Source organism: Colletotrichum higginsianum, chromosome 12, assembly GCF_001672515.1.
Source record: "Colletotrichum higginsianum IMI 349063 chromosome 12, whole genome shotgun sequence".
Lineage (NCBI taxonomy): Eukaryota > Fungi > Ascomycota > Sordariomycetes > Glomerellales > Glomerellaceae > Colletotrichum > Colletotrichum higginsianum.
Genome location: NC_030964.1, coordinates 65,942 through 84,513, shown reverse-complemented (window position 1 = coordinate 84,513; position 18,572 = coordinate 65,942). Strand labels below are relative to the sequence as shown.

Below are 18,572 nucleotides of genomic sequence, written 5' to 3'. Positions count from 1 at the left end.
TCACTATCAATATGCAGCATCCCCCAAAATCCTGCTGGATTCACGGCGATTCAAAGCAAAAATTGGGTTGATTGAGGAGAAAGAAACGCTAAGGAATGTGCCAACTGTCACTGGTTCGGTCGGAACAGCAGCTTCCAGACGCGGCGGCGGGATGAACTCGGCAGTCCGGTCAATATCTCCTCCTCACCGACTTCAACTTTGAGTCTCTCTTCCCACGACAACAGCGTAAGTGGGTTGATTGATGGTCTCGATTCTTTCCATCAGCACAGCTATCAGAGTCTTGGCCACTTGGAAAAGAGGCGACCGGTAGGCTTCCGGACCCGTCCCGTCTTGGCCGTTGTCCTATGCAGTGGATTCATCTCCGATAGTGTGTAGATGTCCGTCCACATCTTGATCGCTGTCCTCCAGAAGCGCTGCTTTGCCGTGGGTATGTGAGCCTCAGCTTCCGCCACGCTTGTCGCGAGCGGCAGAAACGTGCTGGTGATCGCCTTTGCAGCCCCAAACAACCCAGTCCTTCCGGGAAGCCACTCAGCCGAACTTGGCTGTGCCTTACAGACCCCGTTAGCCATTTGCTCCCCATGGAGACCTTCCCACAGGAGTGTCTCGGCCCAAGGCAAAGCCGAACCGATGCCTGTTCCGTATCCGGCACGGGCTATACGGTTGCGATGTCCGAGTTTGCACCTTGAGCCAGCCGCAATGGCCATCTCGTCTCGGAGCCGACCGACATGCGCCTCCGCCCCATCGAGCCCAGTATCATCTAAGCAAATCTTAAGTGCAGAGGCTACTAAACCAGCAACACTACATCTTCCTAGATGCCCCAGGTACGAACTAGGAGTGCATTAAATGTATCAACAATACTGCGTCCAAGCAACGGCCTAGATACGAGCTGGGAATGCAGCTCCTACGATGTCTTCCGGTCACAACTACAGTGCTACAGCCTATTGGAATCCCCAGGCGCAACCCGAGATCTAGCTTCCTATTATATTGCGACTTAACTCTGACTTGCAGCCGACTAGATCTTGCAGATTAGAGGTGCAGAGCAGCTATCACGCCAGTAAGACTACTCGCACTCTGTCCACTAACCCAACTTATGTCTGCTGTCTAATGTTCAATTACGGTGCGTTAATGTGTTCTCGGGATTGGTCCGGCTGCTTTTCCTGTGCCCGAAGCTTAGCTAACAAGTCTGCTGACACCATATTTATCCGTCGGTCTTAACAACCTCCATTACGCTCGACCAGAGCACGTAGGCTTGTTCCGAGCCCTCGCTGGGAGACGCGCCGATGCCTCAAAATGCTCGACTTATCTGGACTTCCTCTCTATCCCGCAATACCACAGCCTGCTTCAGGAGGTAAAAATCAATACATCTATAGAAGCGGGTCAGTCGGTTCAGCTAAACCGAACTCTCTTCGCAGGCGTTAACTCCTCGACAGATCAACTTACCCCCAATGTGAATGAAAAGAAGATTCCCTTTAGTTTGATACAACAGCAGCGTCGGAAAAGATGATTTCGTTTTAACATTAACACACCTCTAGCGGATGGACTGTACCGACTATAGATCGTGTGACTGTGGATTCTGAATTTCAGGCATGCTCTAGTTCCTGCTGCAACAAATCTGTATTCTGGCTACAAAACCCCTATTGTCTTGTTATGTTCTAGATCAGGAGTTCCGTCATCAGATTCGCTCTCTTCGTAGGCAAAATACCTATTTGCCCATATCTGCTAGCCACCGTCATTTCGCCTGATATTCAACCATCAGAACTGTATGGTGTTCGTGAATTGAGATCAACCGTAAGCAGAAACCATCAAGAAAGTGTACCTCGGCTATTCAAGTTAGACACTGTGACTCGCAATCTTCCTGCTTCTGTGAAGAGACTGGTGCAAAATGGAACGCAAAGGATAAGTAACTATGAAAAGCTCAGGTCGGCTTTCCTGGCGCATTAGGCGCTCGGCCAAGTTAAACTGCAGGCAAGGCGAGCCCCCTCTTTTACAATGCAGTTGTGATTCAGCTGCTGTATGTAAATAGGACGTTGGACACTTGGAGAATAGGTTCAAGATAGCAGGCCAACAATGTTACTACACCACGGGGATGCGCAGCGAAAGTCATATTCAGGGGTGCAAATAGGAAATGGAAATAGGACTTATGGGCTTTAAGGAGACTAGGGTATAAAATCCGCACTGTACATTACGACGTTCAACAGAAGGGCCTCAGTGTCTCTCAGTGTAGGGTTAAAACTTGCACTCAATGTTGAGACCGGATGTAGTGTAAGTATTGATTCAGGCAATAATTGCAAGTATCTCTGAGGGCACGCCTTCAAAGTCATCGTATAGCCAACTACACATGACACTGACTGCGTTTGCTTGGTGTCCGTGACGCGGCTTCAACGATTTCAAACTCACTTGGCTTTATGCATTACACAGCCAAGTACTGCACCATAGATGGACCCCAAAAGTACAATCAATTTCCATATTTGCTATTTGACTTAACATAATCTTAGATATAACAGCTGATTAAGTAACGCGTACTTTGTTGCTCGCCAAGCTTCAATTAGATCTAACGTGGATCTTTTCAAATGCCATTTAAGTAGGGCATGGATGTCCTCAACCTGCGAAGTAGTTACATCGCCAACATAGGGGTGCTAATCAACCCAGGTTCTCACTAGCCTCTCCTTAAATAGGTTAAGCAAGAAGGATGTAAAATAGCCAACTTCTCCAAGATGGTCCGTAAGATAATATTTCTTAGAAACACGCTGACTAAAACTCACCTCGGATGACGAGCTGATAATTGAATGATAGGACTTGTAGAGCTCTTCCTAGTAATCAATTGAAGTCGCTGCAGAGTCACTAACTACTTTAGCTTCGCAAGGTCAAAAGCTGAATGGCAATGTTGAAGCACTGCCTTGTTCGGCTTATTGAATCTCGCGGGACCCTACCATACGTCATTACCGAGTTCTTAATCCTTAGCCCTAGTTGCTTAGTCTTTATAAGCTCTGTAGACTTTCCTATCTGCAGACCTGTATTAAGGGCAACTTTATGCCTCAACCCTAGTACCGTTAGGGATATGGAGTGAATTAGTTTGTGAGGCTGGAGGCAAGCCTGTCGAATAAAGCAATACAAGCAGCCTATTCGCGTTCTAATGTGTTCTGATATAGTGCTGGATCCTGTATGGCTTAGTTAAACGATTCTGATTCCTGCAGGAAATCGTGTATAAGTCTCGGGCGGGATTCTATAGGTTTGACTGCGGCGGTAAGATTCGAAATTGAGTCACAAAGTTGTTCCATAATGTAGTAACCTTGCCAATATAAGCTAGGCAATGAACTTCTCTATTGCATTCCTGCATTAGAGTCAAAAGAATCGAGCTAAACCTGTACCACCCAACTCAACGCAGGATTCTTGCACTAATATAGGTAGCGGACCACTTATTAGTTATTAGTCACTTAATAACAAGATTATAGCTAGCCTAATCATGCCGTTGTAACCGCCTATTTACGCGCTCACGTTTCGCTATCTTTCATTAACAGCTTTTTCTACATCTTGTCGTTGAAGTATGTCTTATAGGGAGCAAGCTCCTGGCAATATTTGCCAGGTCCTGTGCGTTACTGCGGAGGAGCGTGAGCCCACCGCGTGTCGCAAAATGTCGTCTCATACAAATACCAATCAGCTCATCAGGGACAGGTTCGACTACATTAGAGCCGTCTAAAGCAACGACAACAGCAAACTCCAGGACATCAACACAATGTATTATTGGCTCTTCCCAAATGGAGTATTCGACTCGGAACGATTCAGGATAGCCATATGCCATTGTCGAAAGCGTGATTGGCTTTGCTGCGCAATTTTAACACCAGACTAGAACACCACATCTGCGCGTAGGACGGCTTCAAAGGTATGGGCTGTGGCCGAAGATGAGTTGATCTTCCTTTTTTAAAACGGACGTTGCCGGCAACACCTGGAGAGAAATAGGATCTTTTGCGAAGAAGGCGCCAGAATGGCATCGGACCAGGGTAGCCCTAATTGCTGCGCGGGAGAAGAGATGGAACAGCAAGTCAACCAACAAGCGTGTCTGCGTCACCAAAAGCTGGGCACCATATGATATGAAGACGGCCGTAGGTATCTCCAAGATGAGCGCAGACGTTCCTTCATTGGTAGCAGTATGCTGACTCAAAAAGTCATCAACGAGAACGGACTCTAAGATGCCAACTGATGAAAATGAGCAGGACGGCCACGCTGAAGCCAACACTGAGGCGGCCTCAGACGCAAACAGCGTTGGGGAGGCTGGGAGAATCGGTGTTACGCAGGATAGGAGCATAAGCCGCCCTCCGCGAGGCGCAGGTGTAGATGCCGACACAGTCGATATGATCATCGTCTCATCGGGACCCCTCGTAACTCATGCGTCGCCCATCGTTCAAGCAGGAGGGGAGAAGCAAAGCCAAGGCTTAGAAACGACCGCAGACCACCCGAATCCCAAGCTCCGTGATCTTCATTATTCAGATACTAGCCCACAAGATATCTCAGACGAAGTCACCATTGAAGCTCACACGTCAGGTGACGACCTCTCAACAGAGACCATCTATGCTGCATTACGTATTATTCAATAGGCACTTAGGGCCGGACTTGAGATAATTCAACCTGATACGGTCCAAGCGTTTAGAAGGTTTGCTGGGGAGTCTAGAATGCAGCGGTTATTCCTTCTATGCATGCCACGAGGGTCATTAGGTTCTCAGTGTCTTAGGCGCCAATCAAGACATCCTTCAGGTTTATACCCCCCTGCCCTACCCAAATAAACATCAAGCGATCAAAGCAAGGCTGACTGCTTTTTTTCGACTACACCGCCCGAGGTCAAATCCACCGCACCGCTTCTGCAAGAGGCTGAAGAGGATTTGGGGCTACTCTATCTTCTTGCATCTGCACTCTCTATATCTCTTAAGATAGAACTACCGCAGGAGGTGGATCAAGGTTTCTGGCGTGAACTTTTGCGCATTCTACTGATGCCCTGGTCGGAGCACGATGCCTAGATCGTCTGTACCTACGTGCTCGGTCAACTGCTGGTCCTGGAAAGCTGTCCCGAGAAGGTGGCGATGCCAGGCAACAGCATTGATGTTGGCGACCTACCTGTATCCCTTGAACCTAAAGAGGTCCCGAAACTGCTTGATTACCTATATTTTGAATCACTTGCTGCTTATGAGAGGGTGGAGTTATTTTCGTCTTCGGTGTCGTCTGCGCTGAAAGTTGTCATTACCTTGGAGAGCCAAGCTAAATCTCTGTGCGAACACGAAATTGGACAGATTGGCGTCGATGTTATTGACTCTGTCATCCGTTCGAATAGGTTGAAGGTATCCTTTCAAGACATCCAAAAGCGTATCAAGTCCACTCACACAGAACTGTCTAGCATTCTAGGTTCCCTAGCTATTATAGACAAGTAGCATTATCATTATAGTAAAGCAGCAATGTGTTTCTTTTAATTGTGCATATTAATTTCGAAAACATCCAACATGGCGGGCTTGTGCTTGCCTGGTGAACCAAGCACCTCCTTGTCCCGAGCTTCCTACTTATCCGCATCTGAGAGACCCCGGACCGGATGTCGGCGACTGTTGGCACCGGCCCGACGAACACAAGCGTTCATGTTCTTTTCCGAACCGCGTCTCTCGCCGCCGGGAGCTGGGGCTCGGCATAACCAGCAGGGAAGCAGAACGGGGGCTGGGGCGGCTCTACTCGTTAACGCGGCCAGTGCTTCATCTCCATTGTCGGGTCCGCCATGGCCTGATTGCGTCTGCTACTGAGTATTAGAGTGATGCTGAGAATGGCGGACGCGTTGTTCAGGCAGAGTGCGGTTTTTACTAACGTGCGAAGCTGCGTGGAGGTTGACATGAGGAGCAAGGTCCCGGTGGCAGTTGTAGTCGGCAGTGTGAGAGGAGATGGGCACAGGTAAACCGGAGCGATATTTCTCATCTGGCATCGGTTAGACTGCGACGGTGAAGGATGGCTCAGGGCGGAAGTAATACAGCAAAAGTCCGCTGCAGTCAGTGGCGACAGCTCGTCTCCGATGTTAAAGAATAGAAACCTAGGAAAAAATCGACAAGAATGATTTGAGACGGCGTTGAACATGTCCTGTTGCAAGGTTTGGTACCCTTGGGTGAAAATGAGGAAGGGCTACAGGATGTGGTAACAAAGGACAAAGACAAGGACATATTTTTGGCTCAGTCCGCAACAACAATAAGGGGGTCGCGTTGAAATTATTGTTATTATTTGCTTGCCGGCGCAGGCTACAGAGAGATAGGAGGAAACAAATAGAGAGCTGTCTTTACTAGATCAATGATATGTATTACGAAAAGAGCGGAGATTGGGGTACCAAAGAAATGAAAACAAAGCAATAACAAAAGGCCAAAAAGGTCGGATCAAGCAACAGCCATGGCCCACACATGATATTCACTCCTTCAGGCCTGTCGTTTATCCCCTCACCCGACATTGCGGTGCCATCGCCTGGCTACAGGACGACGCACCCAACGGCAAGGCCACTCCTCTGATCCTGCTACACGATATCCTTGGCGGCGGCGTCTACGGGCCACGTTGATGCGCGCCAGTTGTATTTATAAAGATATCGCCTACTTCCATGTCCTCCCTCAGTAAGGTTCCTGACAGCCCTAGCTAAAAGCTAATCCTGCAGCAATCTCTCGACCTCCTTCTTTTACCGCTGCGCCGATACAGCTGGTAATCTCTTGCTGTTGAGCCGGCGTCACCCTATTAACAAACTCTTTACGACTGACATTGGCAGCTGAGTTTCTTGCTGCACGCACGTTGCCCTTCAAAGCTGGGTGGAAACGGCGTCTTGTATGGATCCAGCCCTCAGAGTGAGTAACATGGGGTCTGCGGCTAGAGGTAGTTGGCTGCCTCTAGAATACCTTGCGACATGACAGCTTGCATTCTCACTTCCGAAGGAGTCTAGGTGGGCGGCTGCGGCTTTTAGGGGAAGACTAATCTCATCACAACGAGGAGGCCGGCGGCGAAGACGATGAGGGCTAATGTGGCGACAACTGCTTGGAGGCTTCCTTTTCGTTATGTGACAACCTCGGAACGCACGTGTGACAAGATCGATGGCCTCTCGGAGAATAGGGAACGGCCATGCTCGGAGGATGCTGCTGAATGTTGCTGTTGCCGGCGGTGAAAGTTCGTCTGGCCCTGGCAAAAATCACGTTGAAAACGTAGACCCATCTCTAGCCACTCTTTTCCACGGAAATGAGGTCAAAGACAAGAAAAAATTTAGGGAAGGAGGTTATATAGTAGCATTGAGTACAAATGTCAAGCGGCGGGCTTCGTGATATTGATGCGTATACGGCAGGGGAGGTTGGTAGTGCGACAGCTGAACATAGCAAGCGACTAGGAAGGATGTGACAGCGTTACTTTGAATGAGGTCGTTCACAAGGCAGCCTAAGGCGCTGCCCTGATGTCGCCTAGTACGCAGAGATGACAGACGGCACTTACAGCCCGCGTGTCGTTTCCGAGATCGCCTACATAAGTCCGCCAACCCTTCAGGCACTTGAGGACAAGTGCGTCCAGTACGTCTCCTACTCTCAAGGCCGCGCTTATATGTATCGTATCGTAGTGCCTCCAGTTGTATCCAACTCACTTCAGACACCAAGACATTCAAGTTAGTCCCTATTGGTCCTCACTTACATCCCCGTGCGAAACAGCTGGCCGATACAGGATTGGTAAGGGCCCTCGGATGACAACCACCCCGCCCGCTGACCCGGCGCATCATCATCCCAACTGTTCCTCTTGGCCTCTTGTCTAGTGCGGGCGGAAGAATAGAATTCCCCCAAGATGCATACGCAAGTCTGCCTACAATTGGGGCATCCCGAAAAGAGAACCTGTCTTTTCGATTGCGTTCAATGTCGGACCACAAGGCTAATCCTTCTCTAGGGAACATGTAGATCTCTGCAAGCTCAGCCCCGAGTGACCATTTTGTCCTGGAAAGCATTGTGCAACCGCGCAAGAGCCAGATGTACTGAGCATCGACGCAGCAAACTCTCCGAGCCTACGTGACTACAAAAACGACACAGGAGAAACACCTTACTACGCGGCGTAGTCGATGACAGTCATTCTTTGTACTCCAGGCCAGAAAGCCCACCCCGACTCTTTGGAAACGGCGGCAAGGAGTCTAGGTTCGACAACGACGAGCCCGAGTTTTTCATTGGTTGGGACTGCGATATCTGGCCTGGAGCCTCCGACGAGAAACCACCTCAAAGGGTTGAAATAGACCTTGGAGTCGGCGACGAGGACTTCCACTCCGACAACGACGAACTTGGATACCTGGGGAGGTGGACATAACGATTTCTAGCCACATACCCTCGGCCAAGAACACCCCTCCACAATCCTGGAGCCCTCGAAGCTGTGGGAAACAGTCATGGCTACGCCGCCAGCTTCCTAGCGACGGTGTAAGGCAGAGGGTTCTTTCGGAGGGAAGCATTTGTCGGCGGAACAGCAAATGGATAGGAGATGCATTTAACTTGAGATAACCGGCCATCTGTCCCTCTCTTCCCGATATCGACACTCAATTTCAGAGACTTCAGACGAGCCAACACTGATAAGACGTACGGCAGATCATCAAGAGCGGCTCGGGCAACGGAAATATCAGGTTGTTCAACGTGTTGAAGATAATTTGGCAGGCGCCGACGTCTTGCAAGAAAACGTTTCAGGGTTCAGGCGCCAAAGACGTTTCTAATAACCTTGGTCCAAAACGCGCGAGCCCACGCAACACACTTGACCAACGAGTTAGACCACGTGCGACATGTAAACCGAGTTGTCGAGGGTGAAGGGAAGAGAACGGCACTGAATTATGGGGCTTAGTAAGCCTATCGACAGTAGAAGCAACCTGCTGTCGAATGCAGGCCATCGTCAAGAGCTTCAAGAAACTAGACCAAAGGATCAAAGAGTGCGCTGCGCACTTAGCAATGTGTCTGCGAGTTGGCGGATCTGTGAAACCTGGGGAGACGTTGCAGGCTTCACCTCCCTTGTGTGCGTTCAAAGGTGCTTGATCCCGTTTTGTTACTACCTAGAGCGAACACGCTGCCCCCCGTTCACGTCTACTCCCTATGGCAATCAGCCTCCTCCGTCCGACTACGCGAGGATTACTAAGTCACCGCCTTGGCGTTTCTTCTTAGCTATTACTACGATTCATTTCTCTTAATAAGTGAATAGCCGGTTTCTTGTCATGTCTGGTCTTCCACCTCTCTCGATGAACGACACTGCTTCTAAGCAGGGCAAGACACTTGCCCCTCCCCGATCTTGGGCTATCGCCCTGTTTACCTCCGACTCCTCCGGTCTTAACACATTTGTCCAAGTCCAATCTAGGCTTTGCTGCTTGCTCTCTCCTACAGACATCAACGTCTCATTTTGCAGCTGCTGATCGCATCCAGCCCTATGTAGAAGGAAGAACGTGTCGAAGCCCGAACCGCTACTGTCTTGACCTTAAGACCAAAGGGACTTACTTGCAGCCACGCCTGGACAATGGATACTTCTTCTTTTCCTGCCCCTATTCTATCGACATCTTAAAGTAGCGCCCGAACAGACAAGGGATTAGATCGGCTGTCTGTGTGGTATTACTGCGTATGCTACGTATGCCTTGATCTCACTGCAGCATTCTTTGGCCTGACTCTTGTGTGTGCACAGAATACAACTGCGGCTGTAGCTGTCTATCAGGCTCCTATGCAGCCGGATTTCCGAATCCCTTGTTGCTAATGCCGTTATACTTCCTTGTATGGCACACTGACACCTTCTGTCAAATTCGGCTTTGGTGCAAAGTGTTCTGGTGTCTGCTCCGGCGCCGCGCAGTGGTTAGCATCTCATTAAGCATGAGGGGGCACTGCGCTTAGTAAAAGGTCTCTCTAACCTGGTTTCAACGTCGGGCAGGCCTTCTGTTCCTTGCTGCTTCTACAGAAGATGATGAAATGAAACATTATCCTACGCTTGCTGGTCCTTGCTACTGTGTAGATTGTGGTGGCCCGGCTTGGCAATGGCTTACTGGCTTTTGCAGAGAGTCTATGTAACCGGGAAGAACTTACGAGGCACCGGCGCTGGCTTCAGGCATATTCCACTGACCTTGTCTGGTCTGAATGATGTCTTTCAACGCCCGCACTGCCGAACCAAGGGTCTCCATTCGAGGCTGCGGGCGTTTAGAGCGTATTGCGTGTGGTTGAATGGCGGTTGCATATTTTCAGTGATTAATAAAGCTATCTCCCGGAAGAGATGGAAGCTGGATGTTTGGTAACGACAGAAGCTGGTGGACCGCGGCTGATGCAGAAGACGAAGAAAGCCAATTTAGGGGATATGGGAATCCGCGATACCCAAGTTGTTCTAGAAGAGAACTTCGGTGTCGCATGAGAGGGCGTAGGCGAGGGCGTAGGAGGTTGCTGGAGGCAGCCCAGGTAACTTAGTGCTAGTTGCTGCAGAGGATATAGATGATATTCTTAGCCCTGAAAATAAAGCAACAGCGGTCCTGTAGATCATTTGATGGCTAGTTCTTTGTTCGTTTGCCTTAATAAAATACAACAAGAGGTATTAATATTGATATTGCATCCGGCTTGCCGTAAGGTCACGCTTATTGATCGGCTGGGTAGGCTCCTTATCATCGAGGCGGCTGCCCTCTATTCGTCAACTTGATGGTGTTCATCCAAGGTACTGGTGGGCACGCGAGGCAACGTGATAGAGCATAAACAACCAGCACAGTGTCAACCATCGCCATGCCTCCCTTTCCACTGCCGTGGCCCGCAAGACACGGTTTAGCACCGACGGTCCAAAGATGTCATCGGCATGCGCCTGAAACTTTGAAGAGAGTCCAACACTCGACCGGACACAGGTGCAGTGCATTGCTGTCCCCCTTCGTCATATCGAGACAATTCTTCTTAGTCATGTCGGTAACTGGACAGGCCTCTATTGAGTCCATATCCGCCCAGTCGGATCGTCCGCTGCGTCAACCGAATATCGCTTACGCACACACCCACTTGGTGTGGAAAGCACATTGATTCTAAACTGCGCTCGATGAGGACGCCATTGCGAACCAGGTTCTGCACTCTGTACCACATCGGAAGCATTCAGATCGTCTTTCACTGGGTTAAGAAGATGCTCAAGAGCTCGAGCCGCGGCAGGAGAACCTCCGCCATGTCGGCAATATTGAGCACGGTGTCACAACCGAGGCTATCATCCGAGTTCCACCACAGGGAACAGTGGGCTGGTACGTTGGCGTCATGGTCATATAAAGGCTCTAGGCTGTCGAAACGGCGCGTCACAGCGCCGTACGCGCTCACGGCAGCGAGCAAGCCGATGGAGGCTAAGATAAACAAGACATAACGAAAGAGAAACGAGTTTAAGTAATGGCACCAGGGTTATCAATAAGAAAATAGATGCTAAGTGAGAGTGAACAAAAAAACTTATGCTTCACTTAAGATGGACTCTGCTTTAATCCTAGAGGATTCTCACCAGATGCTTTTGCTGTCAAGGATGAAGGGGTAGGACGCTTAATCCTAGCACCAGGGCATCGTAAACTCTGCACCAGCATGTTCCAACATCAGGATGTCAATAAAATCAGCCTCAATGACCTTTTAACTACGTTAATCTTCACTGTAATGACATTTACAGCTGCCCTACAGCACCTGGCGCCCACTACGGTTTCCAGCTCTATAGGTGCCTGTAGCCAAGATGCATACACAAAGTTACTCAAGATTAGACATCACCCTTGCTCGGAGCAATAGAGACTGAGAGGAGGCTCTCGACAAATGATACTTAGGGAGTGCTGTTGGTGTTGGTGGATGATGGAGACCTGGATCGCAATTTGCTGATGCAGGCTCACGTACATCCTCAACCCGCCTTGCCAGGGGGGCTGGAACTAGGAGTTGACATGTGCTTACTATATACGTACAACTTTCAAGTCATTTATTAAGTCGATTTAAAGGCATTAGCTTGGTCTAACACTTAACCCTGGCTCTTGAAACCACTGGATTCAATAATGCGCCGCAGTCTTGCCTAATACATGTGGCCACGCCGAAATGACAATGGCTGCCTTCTATAAACCTAGAAGTGTCCGATGGATTACGTCTTGACTTACCCGTGCTAGAAATCTCGTTGTGTTTCATTTCCACTTAGACTCAACAAGACATTAACTCGTCATGGTAACTGGAAGTCAAACCCGTGATAGGACCACTTTTCTCTCATCCATCGATACATGTCAACCTGTGTTGATCGTGTGTCCGTCCCCTCCATTTGCAAAAAGTTCTACTCCTTACGCCAAGGTTCAAGAGATATGAAGTGTTCCCAGGCGGTGGTACAACTTCAAAAGAACTTTTGTTAATACCTCGTAGATTTCAGGGTGCTGTTTCGGCGAATCGTATACTGACGCGCCGTCAGCTGTACTGTCCAAAGCCGACAACGCGAGCCTCGATAAAATATCAGGCAGATGCGCCGTGTGTAGGAGGTGTCATTTTTACTAGAGTCTTGCCAGTAGCTTATTGCAAACTAACAAATAAATCTAGAGACTCATATCTGCCTACGAGGTGCGGCTTGAGATAAAATAGCATTAGATATTGAAAGTATTAAGATAAGAGCGCAAGATCCCAAAAAGATCGTCGTATTTTCGTCTATTACAGCCACAATTCATGTCATCCATTCTTTTTCTAATTTAAAATCTTCACCATGACTAAAATGAGGGCCAGCGGAGCCCAGCTCATCCCAGAATTCGGGTTTCGAGGCGAACCTGCGCTTCTTTTTTTCTGACAGGGCGCCGTGATGTTCTGCCATGTACCTTCTTCGCATCCCATTTGTTCCAGTATCTTGGTCGAGATGTTTGTAGCAAGCTCGCTGGCTAACGACTTGTAGGCACATTGCTCCGGCTCGATACTTGTATCAAAAACTGGACATGTCTGTTTCTGCCCGTCTTCGTCCAGCAGACCGTTTGGATACTTCACGTCGGTAATACGCACGGCCACCGAGTTCTCTTGGTCAGACTCTGGGCAGGCGTCTACGGCAGACTCAATGTCGGGCACCTGGGCACCAGGCGCCGAACTAAACATGACAACGCGGCTGCCGCCGTTTTCAGGCCGGTTTGACCAGCCCTTCTCTTCAACAGATCCATCGTGAAAACATCGGGGCTCGAGACTGAGTGCCCATCTGATGGCATACTGATCTGTCGTGCCATTTGTCATGTTGACAAGAGGAGTGTGGAAGAATTGCTGGCCCGGTGTGGTTGAATTGAAGGCTTCCGCCAGGAGGGCTTTGTTGATTCGCGGGGCCACGTCCTGCCAGGAGGAGGACCCGGTGTTGTTAATTCTCCAGGACATGCTGTAGATTTCAATATCCACGTACACGTCGAGCGGCCAGACGGCATCGAGGTTCGTGATATCGAATATGATGGGAAACCATTGTGTAGGCGCGTATGTCTCGTTTGCGCGTGGAAAGAGGAGGTTGACCTGGAGGTCAGCGGGCAACTTTCTGTTTTGGTCCTGACCTGACACTCTAACGGAAATGGAGAGAAACAAGGCGAGGAAAACCAGTAACAACCGCATAATGGTGGTAATGCCGCTGTTACGACTGAAGTTTAGGTTAACAACAACTAGGTGGATGAGTTATTGATGCAGTCGGTTAAGGTCGGCTTTAGAGAGAGTCGGGAGAGGGAGCGGCGCCTTCGACCTCCTGTTCTTGTGGAGGGGAAACCGAGACTTAACTAATGTTGGGTATGCAATTTCATAACCGAATCGCAAACAATTAGTCAATCGGGTCATCCGGCAAACTAAGAGAAATCTCCAAGCCTTCCAAGACTCATTCATATCCGTGAAGCCGGCTTAGCCCTAGGAGCGGGACCGATTTACTCTGCTCCGTGATATCCACTTCTACCTAGTCAAATCCCCTTTTTAACCTTTTTTCTTTTCTTGAACCGGCCGATGCGCCGCTTCGGGCTGTACTCCGATTACATGCAAGCGATTCCAGATAAGTATGCGAGACCACTCCACAAGCTGACAAGGCTGCAGGCACGGGATGCAGGTCCGCGCCGTTGTCATCTAAGCCAGCCAATTACCTAGTCAAGAAACACTGCGGTATAAGTTGCTAATACCAGTATTGGAAGGGAGGGATACAACGGATACTCTTGTAGGCCCTTTGTCTACTGCTTGTTGCAGCCTTGCGGTACATTCCAGGAGTTGAAGGGGTCCGGTTGATAGTACTACAGCCATAGCTTCGCCATAGTAGACCCCTCTTGCACTAGTCCAAACTGTCTCTTTGAGGGCGACAAACTTACCTCTTATGCTAGAAAAGGAAGATGCACTGAAACTGCCGGGTACATAAGCAATACCGAAATCAATGAGATTGGCGAGCAGACATGCATGGATACAGGAAGTAACTTGGACATTATGACTGACGGTATTCTTTGGGTGGCCTATATGTCTAATAGTCTTAAACAGTCGCGTACCGACGTTTAAAAGCACTACAGTATGGGTGGCACCATCGACTGGGCAGTCGATCTTGCGAAGTACCAGGGCCCGCCCTCGTACGATGTAGAAGGCATCGACCTGAATCTCAGCTGGTTACAGGTTAAAGCCAATACCAATTCAAGAGGGACAGCCACCTGCGACGAGACATCGCGAACCGGTGACTGGATCAACAAGTCCTGCAGGGAAGACGAGGTTGTCGACTTTGACGAATTCACCCCCAAAGACCGATGGAAGGCGCTCGAATGCCAAGCCGCCTGGGACGACGTGATCCAGTACTGGTACACCTGTGCCAGGACTGGATCTAGTCTCGACTTTCCTCAAGTCGTGGCAAAGTTCCTTCGCTTGCAACCCAACACCGTATGTTTCCGACCTTCGGCTTTGAGCAAGACCGTGACTAACTACCATGGGTACACAACAATGTCGTAGTCTGTCCAAACAGACAAACTGTAGGAATAGCGAATGGTGTCGTGCAACCTACGATAAGCCCAAAGTATATGTGGGGGCCTGCGGGAACGAGATTTGGAAGTCAATCGCAAGGCTTCATAGGGTGCTTCTTCATCTTCCCCATCCATCCAGCAACACACGGGCATTTCCACAACCAAGATGCATCGTCGAGTTTAACTCAGTTTGTGACTAACACCCCTTCTTTTGAAAGACACTGAACAACTACTACGCGTCCGTGAAAGAAGCGGGGACCGAAGTCGAACGGTCGAAAGAAACATTCATTGGAACATTCGCTCCGAAGGCCGACGACGATGGCAAGGTGCTCACTCTCCTTCTATCCATTCTCCAGATCCCCATCAGCATCGCTGGTGCGTGGTTCTTCGCAAGAAGTGAGTAGCTCCAAGAATGAAATGCACGGCGGGTCTGACCCGGACCTCTGGCTAACGACTCACAGCCTTCTTTGAGATGCCCGTCTTCGCTAAAAATCTGGATGGGAACGAAAAAGACGCGCTCGAAGACAGTGTTATGGGACTCATTGGCGTGGGTTTCAATGTCGTCAAGGAGGCCCTAAAGTATGCTACACTCTCCTGAGAATATGAACCCTGCATTCCTGATCCGGGCGCTAATGATCCTGCGTCCAGGTCCGCTGCTGATAATAGAGAAGAGATTGCCTTCGAAGACATCTACGAAAGCATTGTCGGCAAGTGGCAGGATCAAGTCGACAAATTTCCGTACAAGATATTCGACGGGAGTACCGAAAGCATCAACGCCCTCACCGCCATGTTCAAGGACGGGAAGATGATTACGGGCCTAAACGATGGAAATCCCGATGATGACTCCAATGATGGTCACACCGACAACTGGAACAGAGGGATGTCTCCTGAGAGAGCCTTCTACGCCTCAGCCATCCCGGCCGCCTGGACGGCCAATAACCAGGCACCGGTGATTGCCGACTTTGGCCAGACTTGCGAGATCGACGCAAGAGGTCACTTCCCCACTAAGCCCGAGAACTACAACAAGGGCTGGAGATGCACCAACGGGCACTCTTACATTCTCGCTACGGCTTGAGATGGCCCGTCGGAAGGCTGCGGCATGGAACAGACTACTCTCCCACCAGTGTGGGTGTGCCCAGTCATGTGGACCTACGATATCCTGAAGGGGCTGGACGCCATCCAGGACACCGACTCAGACTGGACTGGATTTACGGTCGATGATCTCATCATTGGGTATACAATAAACTAAACCCGTCTTAAAGTAGAAAGCTGTCTAACTGTGCGTTGCAGAGCTGTTAATACATACAAGGGAAACGGCAGCAAGAACATTATGGACTTAGCGAAGGGGGTTACAGACCTAACAAAAGTTGATGTGGCTACAGAGGTCCTAGGAGACCCTCTAGATCAACGGAGAGATAGTTTTATCCATATTCATATTTGCAGTCTTGAGGAAGCAACAACAAACCTTACTAGGGGCCGGGGGTCTGAAGAGAAGAACTATAACTACCCTTGCAACGCCTAATAATATAGACTATAACTAGATTCCTCATCTTCTCTGGATAGACACTGTTGGATTACTTATCCAAAAAATACAATGAGCCGGCCAGCAGCAGCCGGCCGCGGCAACGTCCGCAGCAGCGGACCCCGGAGATGCAACCTCCGGGCTGCTAACAGCTCTATCTTCACTGCTGCTGCTGCTGCCAACCTACCAACTTTCTCTTCTATGCACATGTATACAATTGCAGCCTAGTAAAGTGGTACATGGCCTTTGCTGTCCCATTCACAGCACGGAAAATTGCCGGAACGAATCATTAATTCGGCAAGGGTATGTCAACTCTTCTCAATGACACAATGAAGGCGGCCAGGTCTTGACCACTTCAGCTCCTCGAGGAAGTCCCTGTGAGTAAGTAAAGAGAAAAGCACTTCATGAGAGAACTCCTCAGAACACTAGCCGAGGATTGCTCTAGCTGCGCACCAGTTTCCGTACACCTGTACGTGAGTGTTCTATCAGCTGATTGGTGTCTTTAAGACATCAGCGGTCTCCATGCTAGCTGCGGCATCATAAGTGTAGATAACGGTCGGCTTAGAGACTTATGAGTTACGTCGTCTCGTATGGGAAGCAGCGAGTGAGAAATTGTATGAAGAAGCAAACTACCTCGTTGCTCCTAATACCTTAGTCAATCAACTCACTTAGGCAATAAAGGTTTGGACAATAAATCATGTCAACTCGATCGTAACGATGCTTCCATTTGCTTTGTCTTGGATATCTATCATGTATTATCTAACTCTCTGTCTCTCCTTTTCCCTACCTATCATGGAATCTCTGCCTGGCTGTTTCTCTGTTGCGACTTGCATGTCATGTTGCCTCGATCCGCAATACAAGCCCAAAAAGAATAAAGTTGTTATGCGCGTCCTGTTTGATCCGCGCGGCAACTACTAAGTAGATACTGTTCACCTCATCAATCAGGCGGTTGCAGAAGATATTGTCAGTCTCTGTCTCCACTGTCCTCAGGCCAACCTCGCTCTTCGACCTAGCCTGTCTCTTCCACTGGACGGTATCGTCAAGATTTCTCTCCTGCTCCATACTTGGCTGTCCTGGCACGGGACCATGACGAGAAGATTTTGGCGCAGGAGACTGAAGTCATCTCCTTCCATCGTCCAGAGCAGTGCAGCAACCAGAAAATTGGACCAGGGCGTCAGAAAAGTAGCGGCCCTGTCACCAGGCGTCAAGCAGAGAGACACTCACATAAGTCAACATACCCACATCTGGCCCCCCCCCACATCTGGCCCCCCCAAAAATGCCTCATCACCATCACCAGCCTCCTATTTTCACCAACTTCACCACATCACAACATTTACAGTTTTTAACCAAATGACTTCATTTTTTCTACATAACCTTTTATAGTCCTTATGGGCAAATACACCGAGTATGAGGTCAAACAGGCCTTAGATGCCGTCGCCAATGGCCAGTCTATTCACAAGGCATCATCTGAATGGGGGATCCCAAGGTCAACACTTCGTCATCGACTCCAAGGTGTCCAAGCAAGGACAGCTGCCTTCTGTGACCTCCAGAGGTTATCCCCAGATCAGGAGGCTAAGCTGGCTGAATGGGTGCGAATCCAGCATGCCCTTGGCCTTGCCCCAACTCATCAACAAGTGAGGGTATTCGCAGGAAGGATCCTTCATGCTATAGGGGACACAGAGCCTATAGGAAAGGGATGGATCCAAGCCTTCTTGAAGAGAAATCCATCAGTCAAGGTGCAGAGAAGTCGCCCTATAGATTCAAGACGTATTAATGGGGCATCTACTGAGGTCATCAGGGACTGGTTCAAACTCCTCGCCATACCAGAGATCAAGGGCATTAAACCAGCCAATAGATACAACATGGATGAGACTGGTATCCTTGAGGGCCAAGGATCTAATGGGCTAGTGCTAGGCATGTCTGAGACGAAGTCTGTCCGCAAGAAACAGCCTGGATCAAGGGCATGGGTATCCATCATCGAATGCATCTCTGCCCTGGGCCATGCCCTTGATCCCCTCATCATATATAAGGGCAAGACAGTCCAGCAGCAGTGGTTTCCTCTAGACCTTGGCCCTTATAAAGGATGGCAGTTCACTGCAACAGAGAATGGATGGACTACAGACGACACTGCAGTTGAATGGCTGCAGA

General features: G+C 49.5%; 6 protein-coding genes across 6 annotated transcripts; 3 read left to right on the top strand and 3 right to left on the bottom strand.

Moving 5' to 3' along the window:
• Nucleotides 1–272: 272 nt before the first annotated feature.
• On the bottom strand, nucleotides 273–704 carry CH63R_14539 (zinc knuckle; the record flags this gene model as incomplete). Its single annotated transcript, XM_018309513.1, has 1 exon — nucleotides 273–704. The coding sequence occupies one exon, from the start codon at nucleotides 702–704 to the stop codon at nucleotides 273–275; it is 432 nt and encodes a 143-aa protein (XP_018150485.1).
• A 3,411-nt stretch (nucleotides 705–4,115) lies between these two features.
• CH63R_14538 (uncharacterized protein) lies at nucleotides 4,116–4,592 on the top strand (the record flags this gene model as incomplete). The annotated part of the gene is made up of 2 exons (XM_018309512.1): nucleotides 4,116–4,145; nucleotides 4,212–4,592. 2 exons carry the CDS (start codon nucleotides 4,116–4,118, stop codon nucleotides 4,590–4,592), a joined length of 411 nt encoding a protein of 136 aa, XP_018150484.1.
• Nucleotides 4,593–5,539: 947 nt separating this feature from the next.
• On the bottom strand, nucleotides 5,540–5,950 carry CH63R_14537 (uncharacterized protein; the record flags this gene model as incomplete). Its single annotated transcript, XM_018309511.1, has 2 exons — nucleotides 5,540–5,764; nucleotides 5,837–5,950. 2 exons carry the CDS (start codon nucleotides 5,948–5,950, stop codon nucleotides 5,540–5,542), a joined length of 339 nt encoding a protein of 112 aa, XP_018150483.1.
• A 1,505-nt stretch (nucleotides 5,951–7,455) lies between these two features.
• On the top strand, nucleotides 7,456–8,319 carry CH63R_14536 (uncharacterized protein; the record flags this gene model as incomplete). The annotated part of the gene is made up of 2 exons (XM_018309510.1): nucleotides 7,456–7,547; nucleotides 8,052–8,319. 2 exons carry the CDS (start codon nucleotides 7,456–7,458, stop codon nucleotides 8,317–8,319), a joined length of 360 nt encoding a protein of 119 aa, XP_018150482.1.
• A 4,337-nt stretch (nucleotides 8,320–12,656) lies between these two features.
• Nucleotides 12,657–13,544, bottom strand: CH63R_14535 (LysM domain-containing protein; the record flags this gene model as incomplete). The annotated part of the gene is made up of 1 exon (XM_018309509.1): nucleotides 12,657–13,544. The coding sequence occupies one exon, from the start codon at nucleotides 13,542–13,544 to the stop codon at nucleotides 12,657–12,659; it is 888 nt and encodes a 295-aa protein (XP_018150481.1).
• Nucleotides 13,545–14,465: 921 nt separating this feature from the next.
• Nucleotides 14,466–15,977, top strand: CH63R_14534 (Chitinase; the record flags this gene model as incomplete). The annotated part of the gene is made up of 4 exons (XM_018309508.1): nucleotides 14,466–14,822; nucleotides 15,121–15,298; nucleotides 15,364–15,481; nucleotides 15,551–15,977. 4 exons carry the CDS (start codon nucleotides 14,466–14,468, stop codon nucleotides 15,975–15,977), a joined length of 1,080 nt encoding a protein of 359 aa, XP_018150480.1.
• Nucleotides 15,978–18,572: the final 2,595 nt, after the last annotated feature.